This window comes from Cyanistes caeruleus, chromosome Z (assembly GCF_971803275.1).
Source record: "Cyanistes caeruleus chromosome Z, bCyaCae1.hap1.1, whole genome shotgun sequence".
Lineage (NCBI taxonomy): Eukaryota > Metazoa > Chordata > Aves > Passeriformes > Paridae > Cyanistes > Cyanistes caeruleus.
The window spans coordinates 59,960,318-59,979,033 of NC_141732.1; the positions used below are offsets into that span (position 1 = coordinate 59,960,318).

Genomic DNA, 18,716 nt, shown 5'->3' on the forward strand with positions numbered 1-18,716 from the left:
CTGGGCAAAACTACTACACGGAGCATGAATGCAGTGTGCAGACACACAGCTGCTCCCACACAACACCAGAAGTCTTATATCTCTCTGCTTCTTAACTGATTAATCTAAACCCACTGGAAACTGAAAACTGAAAATAATTTTTTTTTAAATCCTTCCCTGTTTCGCGCCCTCCAAAAACTTTTTCTTCCATGGGCTCACTGAGAGGCAGAGAGATATATCAGATCTGATTCACAGTTACCCAACTCCTCTTTGATACTGTAAAAACATTTCCACCAATACAGAAACACCAGCAGAAACAATGGACAAGGCCTCTCTTGCCTAAAAAAGAACACCGAAATTCACAGTATTCAAACCAGTGAAAATTAAGCAGCTTTCCAGAACCATATCTGTAAGACTGACTTTTACACCCTTCTTTCTTCCCTTTGCAAGAGACACCAGGCCAAATTCCAACTAATGCTCTCCAACTTTTATCTTTTTTCTCCTCAGCAGACCACCCAACAAACACACTCCCAAACACAAACTGCATTTAGAAAAGAGATGGTTACAGTCTACCTCTTTCCTCTCCTGTAGAGCATGGCTTCCAAGATGATGCTTTTACTTCACACATCAATTTTCAGTATTTCAGAAAGAATTCTTTTTATTAAACCTTCTACTCCAAAGAAATCTCACCTGCTTGGGAGCTGCAAATAAGGCCATTTTTTCCCATGAAGTTCTTTCCTTTCTTTCTGATTTCTCAGAAAATGCATTTTCAGTTGAGCCAATAAGCAAAGGCTTAGAAAATCTGTAAGGTACGACTTTTTGCAAAAGTCTGAATAATTTACGTATGAAATTTCAAAACATCTACCTACAAAAATAACTTTTCCTGTACTGAAGATAGAAGAGAGGAGTAGTCGAGGCTACATAATGACTGTGCCCCTTGCCATCTTTTCTACAAACATGTGGAATTGGTATAAACTGAGTTGCTCAATTCCACAAAAATAGTAACTTTCCATTTATACCACATTTTTCTTTTACACTGCCTACTTCCATCTCTACAGCAGTAAATCTGAATTTTGTCATTCAATTATTTTTACCTCATACCTGTTCCCCCCCTCAAATCAATGCATGTATTAGATTTCCAAGTGGAATTTTCCATGTTGGCTATAATCATATCACTGCAAACAATGCAGTGAAGTCACTCTGAATTTAAAGAAGGATTAGATTCACTGTGAAAATTTTCCAGCATTGAAAAAAAAAAGTATATATATTCCTAGAGACAAGAAGAGAAATAAACACAGCATTTTCTTTGACATTTGAGAGGTTTCATGTACAGCTGCTTCCTCTACTGTCGGTCATTTTCTCTGCAAGTCTAATTAAAAAAGCTCACGTAATTACCCAAAGATTTACAAGACGCTGTTTACAAGCCACTTAAAGGCAGACTGAAATTAGCAAAAGGAAAAGTGAAGGCCCAAAGCATCTGTCTGACAAAGTGAAAGCCTAATCAGCACTGGAAGCACGACGGAATCTGGCCACTTCTGGCATTCCCATATCCTTACAGATTCAGGGAAATACGTGCTACCTTTACCCACTGCCAGGCTGGAGTCATTTGTTTAAGGCAATATGAAGTACAATGCTTAGTCAAACAACTACAAACATAGGCTGTTAGCAGACTGCAATTAAGAATGTAATTAATAATGTGTAAGAAGTAATTAGCTGTTTTCACCTTTTCAAAGTTATTTGCAAGAAATTGTCGTTTGAATCCATACTAAATTGTCCTTTAAAAATTTAGACCTTGAAAGAAATGATCAATTTTGTCCTGATGTTTCTTACCAAGAAAATGTTCTTTGCAATTAAACCTTCAGAATCTGCTCATTGAAAAGGAGCATATACTACACATTCAGATGCTTTTATTCTTCTATGAATACAAACAACATAAGTAACTAGACACAAGAAAGAGGCTGTAGTTATATTAAGTAGGTATGTGTATTCAGGTTGCAACAAATTAAGGGCTCAGCTTCTCTCAGAAGCCTGAGCAAGAGAAAAATCTTTTATATATCAAGCTGAAACAAGATTCATCCAAGTCAACATATTTACTTAAGGCTTATATTTTGAGATTCAATTCAAGCTGCTTCCTGGCTTTTTTTAAACACAGCACGATGGTACAAGGCATTAAACACAACTACATCAGGTTCCCGTCGAAAAGGAAATGGTTTGTGTGTCCTGTAAATCAAGCTTTGAAGCAAACTGTGTACAAAGAAAAAAAAAAAAACAAAAAACACAGCAGTTATACCAACTACTCTTTTAATTTACTCATATGCTATTTATCATTATATCTTCAGTTTAATTTAAATGTACCTTCACCTAAGAAAGCACACAGCTTTTAAGATTTACCTGCTTTTATCATTTATACTTCTAACCAAAACAACTAACAAAGTTATATGCAGTTATCTGGCCTTATATTGAAGATCACAGGTATTTCAGAACAGTCTTAGCTCAGAAAATTTCCTTTTCTTTTCCCCCGTTGTTTATTTGGGGGTTGTTGTTCTGCTGTTTGGAGGGCGAGGTGGGTGTTTTGTTGTGGGGGTCTTGTTTGTTTGGGTTTGGGTTTTTTTGATGGGTAGGTTTTTTTGGGATGTTTTGGGGTTTTTGTTTGGGGGGGGCGGTTTGTTTATCCCCTTCAGACGATACTCAGTAGTCTTTTACAAGAGAGTATTGATCACATATAAAAAAGAAGAAGGGGACAAATACATGGATTACTCCCACAGAAAACAAAGACAGGAGAGTTATTTAGGGTTGTGTTTATTTTATAGTAAAAACATATACTATTACTATAAAACAACCAAGTCACTATTTTGGAATGTACTATAAAATCAGGAGGTCAGCAGAGTAAACAACTCAGACTATATTTATTAACAAAACTTAAACAGCAGATACACCCCTTGTCATATAACCTGCTTTCCAGCTCACATCATCATACCAGTCCCTAGGCTAGCTGCATGGACAACACATGAAGACAGAAACAAAGCAACAGAAGAATGCAAGGGGAGCGAGAGGACAATATGAAAATGGATTCACTTTAAAGGTCTAATGAATATAACTTGAGTGTAAACAGCATTTCTACCCCTCCGATCTTCTTCTAAATAATAGTACATCAATTTTAACACTTCTGACCACTGACTGATTTTCTCCATTGTAGGACCAGATCCTAAGGACAGTCATAAAGTACAAATATTCAAAAACTGCATATACTTCAAGTGTGAATAGGCCCCTCTGGTACTTGGATTATTCACTGTATAATCTTCAATACTCTTAGGTGACTGTAAGCAGTTCTATAAAATATTTTTGGTATTCATTTAGAATTGTTTTGTTAGAGTTATAGAACATAAAATAGAAATAACATCTGCAGAACTCAACATATTTCTTTCACACAGAGGTTTAAGTTATAATTTCATCAGACCAGACTGCTGTTCAATTCTTGTCAAAAGGAAGAAATCCGGTTTACACTACTAAATGGATTAGAGCAGGTTTAAGAGAAGGAAATCCGGTTTCACTATGAAGATCTACCTCTTGAAACTTTTATATCCTTTAAAAGCTGTCATCCACAGACTCAACCTGCAGGAGAGATTATTCCTCCTACTTGGAAATCAACTGATAGAAAATATTTAGGATATATGGTCTGACTGAAATATCAGAACCTTTTTATGAAAGTTATTCACCTTCCACAGGCAAGTATTATCATACAAAAAGTTAAAGAAAAGCTAATGGATTCTTTTAAAGGCCGAAGAGAATTTCAGGACCTCTGTATGCTACATAACAACGTGTGCTACAGATACTACTAGTATATACCTTTCTAATAGAAACCGTCACGCTGGATCAGCACCAAGTTGACAGCAGTGATCAAAAAGGGTGTCTTACCAAAAAAGTTCAGAACTGTGCAAGTTCAGTGCATGTCAAATGCTTTATAGGGGTTAATATTACTTAAAAATAAGGATCCCAAATGTATGGAGACTTTCCTTTTCACCCTCCTCCCATTGAAATTGCAGATGTGGAGGAAAACAAAAGAAAGGAAATACATTCATCGCCGAGAGCTACTTGAGCAAAGGGTCTTTCTGAACAATGGGCCGTAATGATGTAGTTTGAGGTGGTGCTCCATTTTGGTGAAACATTAAAAAAGTAACTACACCCTCTATTCGGCTGTAGTCACATATTCTTTATTAATACACTTTCCGCCAATAGATAAACGTAAATAAGTATGCGCATTTTAATTATTTGAGCCGCTTATGCATTATCGTTGGAAGGTATACGGCTCGAGTCTTGGGGTTCACACAACATACAGTACCAACACTGTGTCATAACCCGCACTCCATTTGGGATACGGGGTTTTCTAGAGTTTAGGGACCCTAGCGGAAAAGTCAGCCCAAAGCCGCCCGGGAAAGGAAGACGCGCCCGCTCCGCCTTTAAACAAAGTGCGCCGCAGTCGCCCGGAGCGCCGGGCGCCGGCCAAACTTTCACCCCTCCCGGTAATGCCCGTCCGCTGCCCGGCCCGGAGCGCGGCTGGCGGGAAGAACCACGCCGCCGCCGCTCCCGGCTCGCCGGGAAGCGCCCAGGCACGGGGAGCCGCGCCGCCGGCTCCGGGGACTGCCCGCCGCCCGCCGCCCGCCGCCGCGCCCCGCCCCGCCCGCCCACAGGTGTCCCCCCGCGGCCGTGCCCGCCTGCACCGCGCCCCGCCGCAGGTGAGGGGGGCAACTTCCCAACTGCGGGGAGCGCGGACCACCCCGCGGGCGCGGCGCCGCGACCCGCCCCTACCTGGAGCCCGCGCCTCCGCAGGATGCCCGGCTCGTCCATGCCGGCGCTCCGCCGCCCTCACGCCGCGCGGCGCCGCCTGGCCATGCCGGACCGCCCGGACCCCGCTCCGCATCCCCGCAGCTGCCGAGCGCTGACATCACGCCCGCGCCGATTGGCGCCGCCGCCGCACGTGACCGCGCGAGGCGCGCGCCCCGGCAACTTCGGGGCGCAGTCCGGCGGGCGCTGCCCCCGCTGCCCTCCGCACAACTCGGGGCGCCACAGCCACGCAGAACGAGTTTTCCTTCACTTGCGGAATGGAACCAAAGCAGTGCTACAACGGCACCGCGTGAGACGCCGCGCCCCACTGGATTCCCATGTGAGCCTGCGGAGAACCCGCGGAAAGAGAGGACGGATTGTCTCAGGGTGCAGGCACCGCGGCCAGCAGGTCCGGCTGTGACCTTGGTCTTGTCGCCCGAGGGCCTCTCATCAGCTCAGCTGTCCCGACTGCTGCAAGGAAAACTCGTCTCCGTCAAAAACTAGGGGCTAGATCCTTAAAGGTTATGTCTAAAAGCACAGATTTTTAAGGAGCAAAACGGTAGTGGAGTTTCCATATCTGCCAAGCTGCCAAGGTTAAACAAATAGCTGATATTTTTTTTATTCCCGCCCCCTCCCCCCCCAAATCTGTCACCATACTATTAGCTATTCACCCATTAACAATCTAATATGAGGACTATGACAATCACACCCTTAAATCTAGTATGAAAAAGAAATATTGATTTTCTGTCAGATTGCATCATTTTGAGAAGTAGTCTATGTTCATTCCATAGCAGCAAAACCTGCCAGGAGCAAAGGCATTTAAAACCAGAAAAAAAAAAAAAAAAAAAAAAGAAAAAGAAAAAGAAAAAAAAAAGGACTGCTGGAAGGATAACAGTGAGCAGTAATAGCTTATCTAAGAACAGAGAAGAAAAGGCTGCTGTGTTCCCTGCCCCCAAAGTTTAACTCTTCCTCATATGACTAAAATGCATTAACGTTATTGTTTTACACTTGTTACAATTAAAGAATATGTAATTTCAGCTGTCAAGCTACATTTCTCTGATACTTCCAACTGTAGTATTCTAAAAAAACAGTCAATTTTTGTCTAAGTTATATGGTGACATTAACTGAACATATTTCCTCTTCCCTATTCCTGTGTCTCCAGCTCTAAATGCATCCATCACATCCGGCCAATGGCTTAAAATTTAGCAATCACAGACTTCAGTTACAGGATTAGAACAGTATAGTATTTTAATTAAGAAGAGAGATGCTCATACTGACCAAAATTCCAGTTCCACAAGAGGGAGACAAGGAAAATCAAACACACTGATAGATTTACAAATTTGTAGGCCAGAAGGGGGTATGCAACCATCCTGCCTTCCTCTGTAACAAACGCTACTCATCCCTCCTGAATTCATTTTTCAAGAGTAGTATCTCTTCAAGCAACATGCTGACCCTAGTGAAAACTTTGCTTTACAGAATCAAATTAAAAAGTGACTAGATCTCCTCACACCTGCTTGAAACAAACAGGAAAATCTCCTATGGATTCCACCCAATATTCCTGTTTTCCCTTTTCCATTTCAAAATGTCATCTTCTTTCTTCTTGCAACAATTTAAAACTTTATGCCAATCATTCACATACATGCGTCCTCACGTCGTATCTCTTCTGTGTTTGTGTTTCCTAACACAACACAGGCAAATGAATGACAATCTAAATGCTGTTACATACTTCCAGCAAGGGTGGCAAAAATTAATTAACCAAAGACTGACAAGTTTCAAGGGTGAGAGGCAAAATCTTACCATTTGTCTCTCATGACACACTGCAAGTTTCAGCTGCAAGGCTGTTTGCATTTTTACACCCAATCTTTATATATATTGCACAAGTTTTATTTTAATCACTGAAATACAATATCTCCCTATGCTCAATTTATCAGTTCCTTTAAGTAATACTGAGGTATAGTTAGCTCTAGTCCAACCATCATTTCAGCCTAACTGTACATTTAACTGTGCATGTATGAATTAAAAGTACCCTACACCATCTAGCTCAGAGGTCATTACTGGAACAACAGTACAGTACAACAACAGCACAAGAAAGTCATACCCTCAATTAATGTGTCACTGAAAGGCACAGATGCATAAAGTCCCCTACCTAACAAAATGCACAAAGCCTCAAGTATCATAAAAGCTTTAATTTCATAGGAGGACAATTTACACAAAGGATTAAAGTCAGACAAAGCACAGATGTAAATGCCTGAAGAAATTATCCAACTACAGAGTGTAAGTGTAACAAGTTTTGCAGTATGCTGAAGGTCATTGCTACAGACACCTAAACAGTACTGGAAGGCACCAAGAATGAAACAAAGAGAAGACTGCCTTCCAGTGGAAGATGAGATAAATCCCAAATAGAAGAGTAGAAAACTATCTTTCAGTGAGAAGTGCATTCACTGTCAAGTCTAGAAGTGGCATTTTCCTGGGCTAGTGCTGAATTTTATAAAGGTGTATTGGAAGGAACTGAAAGGCAGAGGTTTGCACACAAGAAGGAAAGCATCCACTGAATTTTCTCACAATTTATGAATCCCTTTAGTTATTGTCAAAAGTGCATCTTCATGTTTAAAAATGCATATAGCCTGGCAGTTTTTCTAGCAGCTGTCATTATTTTCAGATTATTATTTCAGCTATATTCACCTTTAAAACCATGGCAAGTAAGATTGTGGTATGGAAGAATTTGTGCTTTAGAATAAGAATACATGCTCTTTGAAACATTTTAATATACTTATCTTTATTTTATATATACAAAATACAGCAAAATACCTCACATATTCTTTCACATCACTTGTAGCAGAAAGGCACAGTTCAGTTGTACATGCACCACAAATAAAACATGTACAGTGTATGAAAAATAAACTTTTTTTTTCCTCCCCCCCCCCCCCACATCAGGAAAGGCAAAATTATTTTAGGACAACAGTAATCAACCTCAAATTTTGCCAAACTTTTTTCTCCCATATAAATGAATCATTTGACCTGATTAAATCTGAAGGATGTTTCAGAATTAATTTAGATACATACTCCTAAGTCCATGTTTATTTAAAGCTGCAAAGAAATATGGTGGAAGATAGTTTTCAGGACAATTACATAAATCTAGTAAGTTTTTATCCTCATCCAATTGCCATGTTTTTGCATTAATCATACAGCTTCACTTAGAAAATAATATTGATTGACAAAACCAAGAAAATTTAGAAATCACTTTAATTACTGAAATCAGCCAATCATCCAGATAAAACCTAAGCGTGCAAAACTATATATGAATATGTAACTAGAGTTTTACAATGCAGATTTAATTTAAATTTAATTTTATGCATACACATATCCCATGTGTGGCTGCCACTCTCATATTACACATGGTGGTAGCATATGATAAATCATATTAATTATGCACCATGAAAAAACTCATTTGTACTCTGCCCCTAAGTCTATCTCTATCAGGGCTATTTCCTATACCTTAAATAGGTATAGGATCCAGTCACCACCACTGAGTTTTAAAAATAATTATTTTCTTCCTAAATGTGAAAATTCATATGCTTAGAATAGATAACAAGAAATGAAATAATTGCCTTATATTCTGATAACTTGCAATCCAGAATAACATGAACTTTTTTCCAGCACAGGTAAAAAGGAAGATTTTCATCATATTTTTGTCCACTGATAAGCTATTCAACTAACTTACAAGAAAAATTAAAATATTTAAACTGCTGTAATTTCAGAAGTCAAGGTAAGTGGACAAACTACAGCTGCAGATACTGGAAGTGTTTAACATTAATTCTTATGCAGCTTTTCTCTAAGCACATTAGAGAAGAGAGAACTAGAGTATACCTTAGCACATCACCCTGGATGTTGTAGTTATAATGGTTTTGAAATTAACTCCTGCAAACTCCTGCTTTTGTGGTTTTGAAGAGCAGCCCCACAGTAAAGAGTCCTGGGAGTCCTGGTCCATGGCAAGTTGAATGTGAGCCAGCAGTGCCCTGGCAGCCAGGAGGGCCACCTGTGTCCTGGGAGCATCAGGGACAGCATCGCCAGCCAGGCAAGGGAGGGGATTGTCCTGCTCTGTTCTGCTCTGGGGCAGCCTCACCTCGAGGGCTGGGGGCAGTTTTGGGTGCCACAGTACAAAAAAGACAAAAAGCCACTAGAGAGTGACCAAAGGAGGGCAACAAAGATGGTAACAGGTCTATAGGGGAAGCCAGAACAGCTAAGGTCACTTAGTCTCTTCAGTCTGGAAGAGGAGACTGAGGAGAGAGTCTACAACACCCTCACAAAAGGAAGCAGAGGGACAAGTACCCATCTCTTCAGTCTCATGACCAGTGACAGGACTTGAGGAAAAGGCATGAAGCTGTTGGGGAGTTTGTTATCAGAGAAAAAGTGTTCTTCACTAGAGGGTATCTGGGCACTGGAACAGGCTCCCCATGGAAGTGGTCACAGCACCACTTCAAGAAGCATTTGGTTCAAGAACTATTTGGACCATCCTCTCATGCACATGGTGTGATTCTTGGGGTGTCCTGCACAGGACCAGGAGTTTGACTCAATGGTCCTTGTGTGTCCCTTCCCAGACAGGTTATTCTGTGCTTCTGCAGTGGTTTAAAGAATAAACTGTCAACAGAAGACAGCATTATAATTCCACAAAGGAGCTCAAAGTTATTTTTCTGAATGGTTGTAAAAGAAATTGAGCTACTTTTATGTTCCACACCAAAACAATCATACTCTGCATATGATTAAGAAATAATCTAGATAACATACCTGTTCTGTATTACTCTGACAATAGTTCCAGTTCCTAAAGGCATTTGTTCCCAATATTTTACACTGAATTTCAAACACCCTATGTAGACACAGTACATTTTTTTTTCTATTACATACACACACAAAAAAAATCTCTAAAAACATCACCCAGAAGTTTTCAACTGACCCATACATATCCACACCAAACCACCTATACTGTCACTCCACAATGCTTTGCGGAAAAAGGGATTTCATTAGAATCTTAGTGGGTAGAAGTAAAGATTTTTGGGAAATAATGGATTGATAGAGCACCATTGAATTTGTGTACCACTTTAACACATTACACAAACACACATTCAGGTAAGCCATGCTGACTTCCTGTGTGTCTGAGATGCACTCCAACTTCCAGGCCCAGGAATGCTTTAACAGACAGTTTATTATTCTCATTGTGTATTACTAAGAATACATATCATAGGCAGGGAAAATTCAAGACTCTTCAGTTAGCAAAACTCTAATTCTCCTAAAGCTGATAAACCTACACAAGTCACAAACCACAGGTTAGTAGACAGGTGCAACAATTTATCACACTTAAAGAAGTGGGGCTGATTGCTGCTGTTCCTTAATAACAGAAAATATTACTAATACTATTACTTATATTTTAAGGTTCTTGAAAATAAAGCACTATATCCCATGAAAGCACGTGTGCCTCGCCAACAGTTATCATTACACCCGCAGGAATGGCCACATTCCATGGAGAGCATAGGTACACACTGGGTCTTCTTGCCACCTGCCGGACAAAACCCTACATGCACCAACAAGTTTTTTCAACTTCCACTCATTCAGAGGGAAAATACATTACCTTAGGTAAGCAATCCATCATGAAAATATTAGGAGAAAAGTAACTGTTGCAGAAGCAAACCAATCTTTATAATAAGTTATTTTTAAAAGTTACTCAACTTCTCTTTCAGTGACAGAACATACACAGGAACACAGTTTACAACAGACATGCCAGCTTCATCCATTTTGCCTTTTCCATCAAATACTGTTTCTTACATCAGAAGACATAGCTAGATCATCGATTCAAAAGAAGCAGTCAGCCCTCCAATTTTCTAAGTTTTTCATAATTGCACAACAGCATAGAAGAAATTTCTTTCTGAAAAGACAGGCACATTGTCTGCATACCCATGAGAGATACATACTCAGTCTGTATCTCTCATGGGTCTGCTTTCAACAAGAACTGAGATACACATATAATGTTCTCCCTTTTTCAAAAGTTGCTTAAGTATTTGTCCCAGTATCTCCCCAAGGAAAGCCTAACATTAAACATACAGAAGCTACACCATTTTTAATCTTAGAATTTGAAGCACCATACATATAGCTATGTTTTCAGAGAACAAATAAAAATCCCTCTGAGTTGCGGCTTTTCTAACAATCAGCTCAGTGGAATATTTCAGATTCTGTGTATGGAAAAGGAGTGAAATTATTTTTTAAAAATCTCATTGCAAAACAGTAATAGCAATTACATTCTAAATAATCCCTGTTAGACATTTAGAAGTTTGATTCTCAAGTGAAAGCAGTAGTAGGCAAGCTCCATTCCAACTTCAATTATCAAACTTTGGCAAGGTTTAAGTTGTTTTGAGATCACTCTGAACAATGATGCATCTAGTCTCCTTTATTTTGATGCCCTTCTGATTTCCTTTTTAGAAGCATTTAATGTCAACACTTGCAATAATGCCACATTTTCTCAATGAGATAATATATTAATGTACTTTCTCTCAAGGATGCATAATTCTTCTTAATGTGTTTTGGCTGTTTCTTCCACAGCAAGATTCAATACTTTCCACTATTCATGGTCCAGATGCTCCACAGAAACATTCCCTTTCATTACAGAGCAATAGTTAAGCCTTTCAACATTCAAATTAATTCAGAAGATAGTTTACCTCACTTAAGTCTTGACTCCCTATGTACAGAAGGTCCACTACATATCAACAAAGTAAGGAAGTCTGTAATAAAAAGGAATATTCTCCTAATGAACACTAGCTGCAATCCCATATTTAATAGGTAGAGGACATAAAACAAGCGTTCCCAAAATACTTATTCACAGTTACAGGTTGCTGGAAAAGCAACATCGTGCTAGGACTGTTTGTTCAGGATACGTTTTTATTATAAAGAAAAATTTTTATGAGAATAATGAAATATATTGAGATCCAATTCAACTTCAGCTGTAGGCTAGTTCTCTTACTTAACTTGAATTTTTCTCCCTCATTTACAGCACGCAGTCTCATAATTCAACTTTGTTTCTTACCACCTTTATCCTCTCTCAAACAGACAACCTAACAGATAGAAAAAGGAATCTGTGATCAGCCAAGTGTATTTATTACCATGAAATTATTCAATGCTTTACAAATCCAACCATCATTTCTGAATTTAACTGACCAAATACTGAGTATCTTCCACTGTACTACATAATTGCAGCTATTCCACAGTGATCAAGAGGTTAAATGTATTCATGAGAGTAGCAGTTAACCAATCTCCTGCTGATTATTATAGCTTTTACTCAAGTGACATTAGGTCAACTCGAGCACTCACCTAGTTTCTTAATCTTCGCAATGCCATGAAAGAAAATCCTTAATAGATGTAATGATCTTACTGTACTATTGCTTTATTAAAAATCTGATAGAATTGGATAGAGACATATGCACCACAATTGGGCATACTGTAATAAAAGAAAAAAATAAAAATAATACTTCCTAACTTTACTGAGATGACAATAGAGTTGATGCTAAAAATCATCAGTCCATTGTGACAGGGTACAGAAGAGAGAAGCAAACACAATGACCGTGTCACACCACTGAATCAAGAACAATTTATATCACCGTATATCAGAACAAGGGAAAAACTGCAAGAATACTATTGGGTAAGGTATGGCAAAATATCAGGTAAGGTATGGTAAAAAATATCAAAGTCCACATGCCCACCTGCCTCAATAGAACAAAAGTATCTTTTACAGGAACACATGTGGTTTCACATGAATATACAAGTCTGACTAAAAACCAGAGCTGCAAATACCCAGTAGCATGTGTCACAAAGCCAACTGTGGCAGTCAATCCACTTAAAATTTCAGGTCAGTAAAACAGCAGTTGTTTTTAAACCTAAAACTGTAAGAGATTATAAATAGCAACATACCATCCAACACAAAAGTACACTGTTGTGTGTTCATAAAAATTCTTGCTGGATACTTTTGCTTTGTGGAACTTAAAAAAAAAATAAAAAAAAAATCAGTCAATGAGAAGGAATGCTCATTCCCAACAGAGATCCTGAAAAACTACATTTCCCCACTCTGCTCCAGTGCCTGTTAGTCAGCAGTGTCATTCAACTCAGTTTGAGTCTCTTTGTCTTGAGAGTTACAGCTATCTTCAGAACCATGGGAGTACTTCAACTTGAGGAACAAGAGTTGTTGTTTCTACACCGTCTGCTTACATTCTCTGCCACACTACAGTCACTTTGCAAGTACAACACTCATGAGAGCATGTCAGCTTTCAGGAAGGAAAACAAAAATGTTGCTTCATCAATTCAGAACTGCACCCTATGTAGTTATCCTTTAATATAAAGGATGCTGCCCCACAACAAAAAAAGTTAGCAAAAAGGAATACACTTCATCAGCTTCCAAAGAATCCCATCATTTTAGGCCAAACTTTACTAGGAAGTTCAAAGATTTTTAATACTTGCATTTTTGTCAACTGGAACTGCCAAAGCAGGGATCAAGTTTTCTATAGCAATATCAGCACTAAGAACTAGGAAAAATTTAGTTTCTTAAAAATATAGAGTATTCACTATTAAAATTCAGGTCACTGGAACAGTACCTTGTCCTCTACAGCATTTTTATTTTTTTTTAATTAATCAACCTATCCTAATTGTGCATGAGTACCAAACTCCTACTAAGACTGCTAAGAACAGTCAAAGAAATTGTAACTGCCTTATAAGAACAGCAAGCAACACCTAACCTACTACTGCTCACCCACGCCACACAAGGAGCTCTCACTTTGAGGTTAGCAACACCTCTCACTTCATTCCTGATTGCAGTCAGAAGTACATACAGTAGTTTTCCTATACTCATCACATCATTGCCCATGCCCACTTTATCTCAGTTTATTTTAAAGACAGAGCTGCAACTGGAATTAGTTTACACTTTCATTATGTACTTCTGAGACTGGAAATCAGACCAATCAAATTAGATTTGTACATGAGCAGACTCTCCTCAAGCAAAGGAAGATCTTGCAACTTGTTGTGTACTATTTTCTCATTAAATGTTAAAAACTATAGATGCACCAGTGTTTCAACGAATATGTTAACTGAGAGACAATAAATTCACAATAGTCTTCTGTGACCAGAGGTAACCAGAGACAGCATGGAACAGGAGACAGCATCATGGTTAAATTTTCTTCAATCCTACCAAATGTCAGTCATTTTTCCAGTTTCTTCCTGCTCTCCATGTCCTTTCTAACCTCTTTATCCTCCTTCCATTTCCACACTTATAAATATTTTAAGGAGTTGCAGAAGCTTTTGATCTAAGGCCAAAGAAGTTCATCACTATATTCCTGAGTTCTATCCCTTGTTAATCACAGATTACAATTTTATGCAGTTATCCTCTAAGTCCAACAACAAGCCGAGAAAGTTTTATTCCCAGAAAGGCATCTACACTTTGAGCACTACAAATGATTTCTCCTGGTCATATAGTTTACTGCCAAAAAACATTACTTCTTTGTTTCTCACATGGCCAATTCTACCTGGGTGAAAAGTTCATGGCCTCACTTTTCCGACTTTCCAAGCAATATTGGAAACAGAATTCTAGATGACATTTGAAGATAACCATCACTAACACCATAGACATAACTCAAGTATTACAGCAGACAAGAATAAGCCCTTATTCAGAGCTACTATTAACACACAGTCAGAAGCTTCAATTCCAGAGATGATGCATTATATTTAACCTAGCTTAGTGATCTCAAACTGTGTCAGTCCTACAAGGCAAACAAAAATCTAGAAGAACAAAGGCATCCTCAGCTGACAGAGAAATTTTAACAGCCCTAAATTCCCGATTATCTAGAACTAGAAACTGGTCCTGGTGAGCCTTTTTACTGTTCAGGGTAGGTCTCTCATGAATGAAGAAGACTATTATATGGGACATCTGGAAAACAGAAACGTGGTACTCATGTAAAACAGGGATGTATAGCATAGCTCCTACATGTATTTGATCTCAACTCATTCTGTACCATTAATAGGTACAGAAGAGGGTTTTACCTACATTCAACTCTAATAAACTGTGCAATATATCCTTTCAGTTCTCTCTCATGCTCAGTACATCCTGACAGCTGGAAGCTAACTGAGGCTGATGAGAAATGACCTACTTCACCACAAAGGGGATATTTTTGAAAAACACTGCATATGCTCACAGGATTTTTTAACCTAGGTTAGTCTTCTCTGAAAGATGATTATTTTACCTTCTTTTCCCTTTATTCTTTAACTAATGATAATTTGCAGCATAAGCTGTGTTCCTAATTCTGAGAAATCTGAAGCTCTCTCTGGGAGAAATGTAAATCCCAGGCATCACCACATCTGTATTTTATCCACATCCAAGAATAAACATGAAGTATAAGAATTAATGAAGTCATTAGTTTTAATCAGATGACTTAGGAAAGGATTCAGTATCTAGAATTCTGTCAAGCAACTGAATCTCCAGTTTTGTCTTAAATTCAAGTACCGTGCCTATTTTGAAAACAATTATAGAGCCAGGTAGAGATGCATTTATATTTATGAAAGAAACTATCCACTCATGAACTTCTTGCATCAGCTTGTCAAAGTATTATAGTTTCACTGCCCTGGACCAGGTCTACTCCAGCCTTTTGCGGTGTACAAATACAAAGCACATAGACACATCTACGAAGATGCATGTTCACCACCCTCTTGCTACTACTAAATTAGATCTTGTTACTGGATTAAAACTGCAAATACGTACTTGTTAAAAGGCAAACACAGACAAAGAAATATGAATGCAAATATATATTCATGGGTAAGGAAATAATGGAATAAAATACACAAGGGAGAACAACTCTCTAGTCTTTAAAGCTAGAAGAAACTGAAGCACAGAAAACCTGCTATCATTATTTGACAATTTTAGCATTTCATAGGAATAAAAACCTCACATTTTAAAAAGATTTTCAGTAATTACTCTTAGATATTAAGCTTATTTTAAGTTAAACAAGAATATGGTTTTCAACTTTATACAGTTGTTCAGCATTCAAGCAATTTCCTCAGTTCAGACTCAGTGTTTCTGAAGTCTAGGTAACTATTATGGGGAAATTTGAGATAACAGGCCAAGATTAGCTACTTTGGCAATTTGTATTACATAGTTTTTGTGCTTTTCACAAGTGCCATCCTCGTACTTGCTCTGCATTAACTTTCAGAGTATTAATTAGTTGCTCACACTCAACAACTCACATTCAACACCTGAATCTCCAAACAGAAAGAAATAAAATTTAAAGCAACTCAAGTTTCAGATGTAGTTTCCTTTTGCTTTCAAGGAATTTTACTTAAAAATACGTTCAGCTACACCTGATATTCATTAGCTAAAACTGAACACAGATAATTAGTGATTCGAAAAATTTCCTATAATTCCAAAATAAAACATTTAAATAAAAGCCTTTTTTAAATTATGTGGGTTGGCTAAGCACAATTGATACTGTCATTCTCTTATCTAACCAATTAGTGCTTCTAAAGAATATATTTTATTTGTTCACAATCAGTTATTATCTACACTGTAATTTTGCAGCTTCTCAGACAACAAATGGCTGTCTTACATCTGGGGAATAAAACACACAAAAGGGTGTTGGTGTGCTGTTTGAATATATGCAATTACTAGTAGTTAAGTTCTAATTAGCATAATCAGTTTTGAAACAGTTCTCATAATAACTGTCAACATTATGTCAATTTAGCTGAAGTTAATGGCATATTTAACAAAGATACACTTACTCATTTTCAGTATTATGCTATTTAAAAGAAAGGAAGAGGCAAAGCTCTTTCTGAAGTAGAACTGTTTTTCATAGACATGGAACACTTGTTATGGTTTTTTTCTTGCAGCAATCCAACTTATAAACCATACTTTATACTATTATCCCCGCCCTTTCCCAGTTTCCATAAGACCATTCTTACAAATCAACACTGATAAAATGGCAATAAAAAGCTATCAAATTACAGATGCTTGCAAGTTCGGTCTTCTGTTATTTTGGTGAAGGCATTTTGCAGGGGGACGCCTGGTTTGGAGGGGGAAAAAAATCTAGAGGTAAATCCTGTAAAAAACAAAGTAACTACTATGCTAAAAAGTAGCAATGTTTTCAGTCATACCTAGATGAAACATTCCTTGACTGCTTAGTAGGAAACAAGTAGGAAACCATTCGCAAAGGCCAGTTTTACAGCTTTTCTTGTTTTGATATTACTAGAAACTATTTCCAAGTACTAAAAGATGATCCATTATTAAATTAATAGTCATTTCACACACATCTTTCACATTTCCATGAAGAAACCACATACCTTTCAGAGACTGCTTTACTTCATGTTGTGTGCTCATCTCATACAACAGAAGGAATAGCCAACTTAAGCTCAGTACTTGCCATAAAGCTGAAATCACACATCCAGTCTTGACTGAATTTAAAAGCCAAGCGTATTACAATCTACATGTTTCATTTCAGGAACTTTGTTATAGTGTATTTTCATTATGTGTATATTTCATATAGCAAGTTACCATAAAGTGATCATGAAATACACTGTCTCGGAAAGCTCTCTGAACTGTGAGAAACCTTTCTTGTGGCACAAAGGATTTTTTTTATTAATATAAAATAGATAAACAAATTGAAAGATTTCCTGCTCCTTGAAGCAAAAGATTTTTTTTTTTTTTAAATTAGGAAAAAAACCGCCATACATCCACACAAGCAGTAAATCAATAAAACCCGTAACACGAATTTGACACTAAACCATGACAAAGCCAAATCTGAAGAAATTATGTTAAATTAATTTGGGCAAATTATTTTCCTTTCATCTACACATTCATCATAATGTATCATAGAGACATTTTATGTTTAGGCTTCCATTCTTTTTATATATAAAGCTAAGTAAAAAACGTTAAAATAGAGAATTTCATTCAATCTGTGTCACACAAAATATCTTTCTGCCTATGAAACAGGAATTAATTGCTCAGTTTCAGACTTGTTATCATAATTTTAAGCATATCAGCTTATTACAATGAGAATTTAACAAAATTGGCTTTACTTCAATTTATTTTGAAGCATTTTCCAAAAATTCTTCTCACACTAATAAATGGAAAAGTCAAAACAGCAAGTTTACAAATGGTATTTGAAAATACTTATGGAGTGGCAGGCAACTGGTAGAGGACAGGAGAATAACCCCTAAACTTTGAACACTGGGTGAGGCAGCAACTTCACATTAATAACTCCCAATCCATCCTACCCTGAAAAGAGGCCTGAAGTCAAGTGAGATGACTGACAGACTAGAGTGAGTGCAAGGAGTCAGATAAACTAGCTCTACCAGAGTTTCCCTACACTCCAGCAAAACCCAGCACTGAGATGCACACTGAGTTGCCTTCCAGGAGCACATATTACTGGCCATGGAGAGGAAGAGACTGACCAGACCAACGTGACCCATAAAAACATCCTAAAGCAGAACTACTCCATAATTCAGCTTTCCCTTTCTATTCAGTGTTGAAAACATTCTGCACCTTTTTCCTGATGTTTTTTTAAGTCCACACTAATTCTGTGCGCAGACTCCCATCGTCTGTTTCACCACCACAGAATCTGTCACGGATGATTTGAAATGCTCATAACAGGAACTGAAGAGTAACACAACTATGACTTTGCTACCTCTGAACTGTGGGGAGATGTCACTGCAGTCACAACTTCTTCATGAGGGGAAAAGGAGAGGCAGGCACTGATTTCTCCTCTTAGGTGCCTGTTGTAGTTGATAGCCTGAAATGTATCTTTTCCCATCTTTTAGTTGTGATTCTCCCCCCACCCCCAGCTTCTCTTTTTCCTAATTGTTTACCTGGCGTCAAGTTACCATGGTTACTGAAGTTTCTCTCCTCA

General features: G+C 38.2%; 1 protein-coding gene across 12 annotated transcripts in view; it reads right to left on the reverse strand.

Moving 5' to 3' along the window:
* MAST4 (microtubule associated serine/threonine kinase family member 4) overlaps positions 1-18,716 on the reverse strand; it is a 286,733-nt gene that overhangs the window by 176,707 nt on the left and 91,310 nt on the right. The window contains exon 1 of one of the 12 annotated variants that reach the window (XM_086869403.1): positions 4,786-4,994. The exons of 10 other annotated variants lie outside the window; for them this stretch is intronic. In XM_086869403.1, the coding sequence (XP_086725529.1) occupies positions 4,786-4,824 (39 nt within the window). In that variant the 5' untranslated portion in view covers positions 4,825-4,994. Of the gene's footprint in view, positions 1-4,785; positions 4,995-18,716 lie in introns of those variants that run through there. One more of the 12 variants, XM_086869398.1, reaches the window with a different exon arrangement.